The sequence below is a fragment of the Anomaloglossus baeobatrachus genome, chromosome 12 (genome assembly GCF_048569485.1).
Source record: "Anomaloglossus baeobatrachus isolate aAnoBae1 chromosome 12, aAnoBae1.hap1, whole genome shotgun sequence".
Lineage (NCBI taxonomy): Eukaryota > Metazoa > Chordata > Amphibia > Anura > Aromobatidae > Anomaloglossus > Anomaloglossus baeobatrachus.
Window position 1 is genome coordinate 106047174 of NC_134364.1, and position 1916 is coordinate 106049089.

The 1916-nt window shown below is 39.5% G+C and overlaps 1 protein-coding gene across 1 annotated transcript; it reads right to left on the minus strand.

Moving 5' to 3' along the window:
• Positions 1-678: 678 nt before the first annotated feature.
• LOC142257619 (olfactory receptor 6M1-like) lies at positions 679-1632 on the minus strand. The gene has a single exon (XM_075329757.1). The coding sequence runs from the start codon at positions 1630-1632 to the stop codon at positions 679-681; it is 954 nt and encodes a 317-aa protein (XP_075185872.1).
• Positions 1633-1916: the final 284 nt, after the last annotated feature.

A 1916-nucleotide genomic window follows, 5' to 3' on the forward strand; every position in this document is an offset into this window, starting at 1 on the left:
CAACCAATGTCATGATACATGATACATGATGTCATGATAGCCTACAACCTGCCGTAACCCACATTCTGATACAGCGCCACACAATCAGCTCTACCCTAACCTACTGTATCCTCACCTATCCCTTGTAGACTGTGAGCCCTCGTGGGCAGGGACCTCTCTCCTCCTGTACCTGTCTGTGCCTTGTATTGTTTATGATTATTGTACTTGTCCCTATTATGTATACCCCTTTCACATGTAAAGCGCCATGGAATTGATGGCGCTATAATAATAATAATAATAATAATGTCAGCCTGTGGCATTAAGACATTGTGAGGCCTTGTGGGCGCCAGTGGCTCCTATGACCCAATCAGATCTGTGGTGTGATGAAGACCAGGTGTGATGAAGTCTTATCAATTGATTCTTAACCAGAACAGTCAAAATGTGAGCTGCAGCAATAAAAAGAGGACTAAGAAGAATTGATAATTAGTTTATTTGATTTTTAACCACCTCCTGGCCTTCTTGAGTTCAGCAAAATGGAAGCCGAATCAAATTACATTTTTTCATTCTGGTAAATATTTTGTGTAATTTGAGGCAAATATTACTCTGCAAAGTAGAGGCTCAGCCTTTGGATAAACCTTTAGGCCTTGACATGACATGGATTACAAAGGTGTTGCCTTTCTATTGAATCTATGCTGTACACTATCTTTTACAGACATGTTCTTGCAACTTCTTAAGGCTCTTTTTAAAACCTCCCTTAACATCCTTGTTCCTTAAACTATAGATCAGTGGGTTGAGTAAAGGGATGAACATGGTATATACCATAGCATAAATCCTGTCATTCTCTGCAGTGTGAAATTCTTTTGGGACAACATAGACAATAAATGTAGTGCCGTAGAAGAGAATGACTACCGTCAAGTGGGAGGAGCAGGTGGAGAAGGCTTTACTGTAACCCTGGCTGGTCTTGAGCTTTAGTATTGAATATATAATGATTATGTACATGGTTATAACAAATAGGAGAATGAAAAAGGTAGCAACAGTACTGACAGACTGATTAGCTGCATTGATAGGAGTCGTATCGACGCACACTATGGCCATAAGGGGCGCAAGATCACAGAAGAAATGGGTCAAGTCATGTGATTTACAGTATGGAACTCTTACGGTAAGTGTGACAGGCATTATGGCTACCAGGAACCCATAGGACCAACATGTAGAGATCAGCACCTTACATACTCTTTCAGTTAAGATGCTTGTGTACCTAAGAGGGTTATATATGGCTACACACCGATCAAAAGCCATGATCGCTAACAAAGCACATTCAATAATGCCTAGGCTATGAAACATGTAGAGCTGTGCAAAGCATCCTTGGAAGGAGATTCTCTTGTTATTGGTCAGCAGTATGGATAGGAGTTTAGGAACAGTGGTGGACACATAGCAAACATCAAGGAAGGATAAAACAGTAATGAAGAAATACATAGGGCTCTGAAGGTTGATGTTGGACCAAACCACCAAGATGATTATGGTGTTTCCACTTAGGGTAGAAAGATAGATGATGAGGAATAAGATGAATAAGTAGATTCGATACTGGTCAAGATCAGAAAACCCCACCAGAAAGAAATCTCCATACAAGTCAATGGTTTTGTTCAACTGCTCCATATCATAATTGTCTTCTACTAGTCATATCACGAAACTGAATTCTGTTGATTTTTTTTGATTAGTGGTGAGATCTGGAAAGACAAAAACAATGGTTATAAAGACATAGTGCATGGAGATGGTGGTGTGATCCTGGGTTATCTGTTTCCACCTATACCTTAAAGATAGTGATGAGTGGATAGAGTATGAGGTAATTTCCTGAAATTTGCGGTTTACACAAATTCAAACACTTTGAACTTTCTCTTTGTCTTTGAGATAATTTATTCACCGCAAATCATTTTTATGGG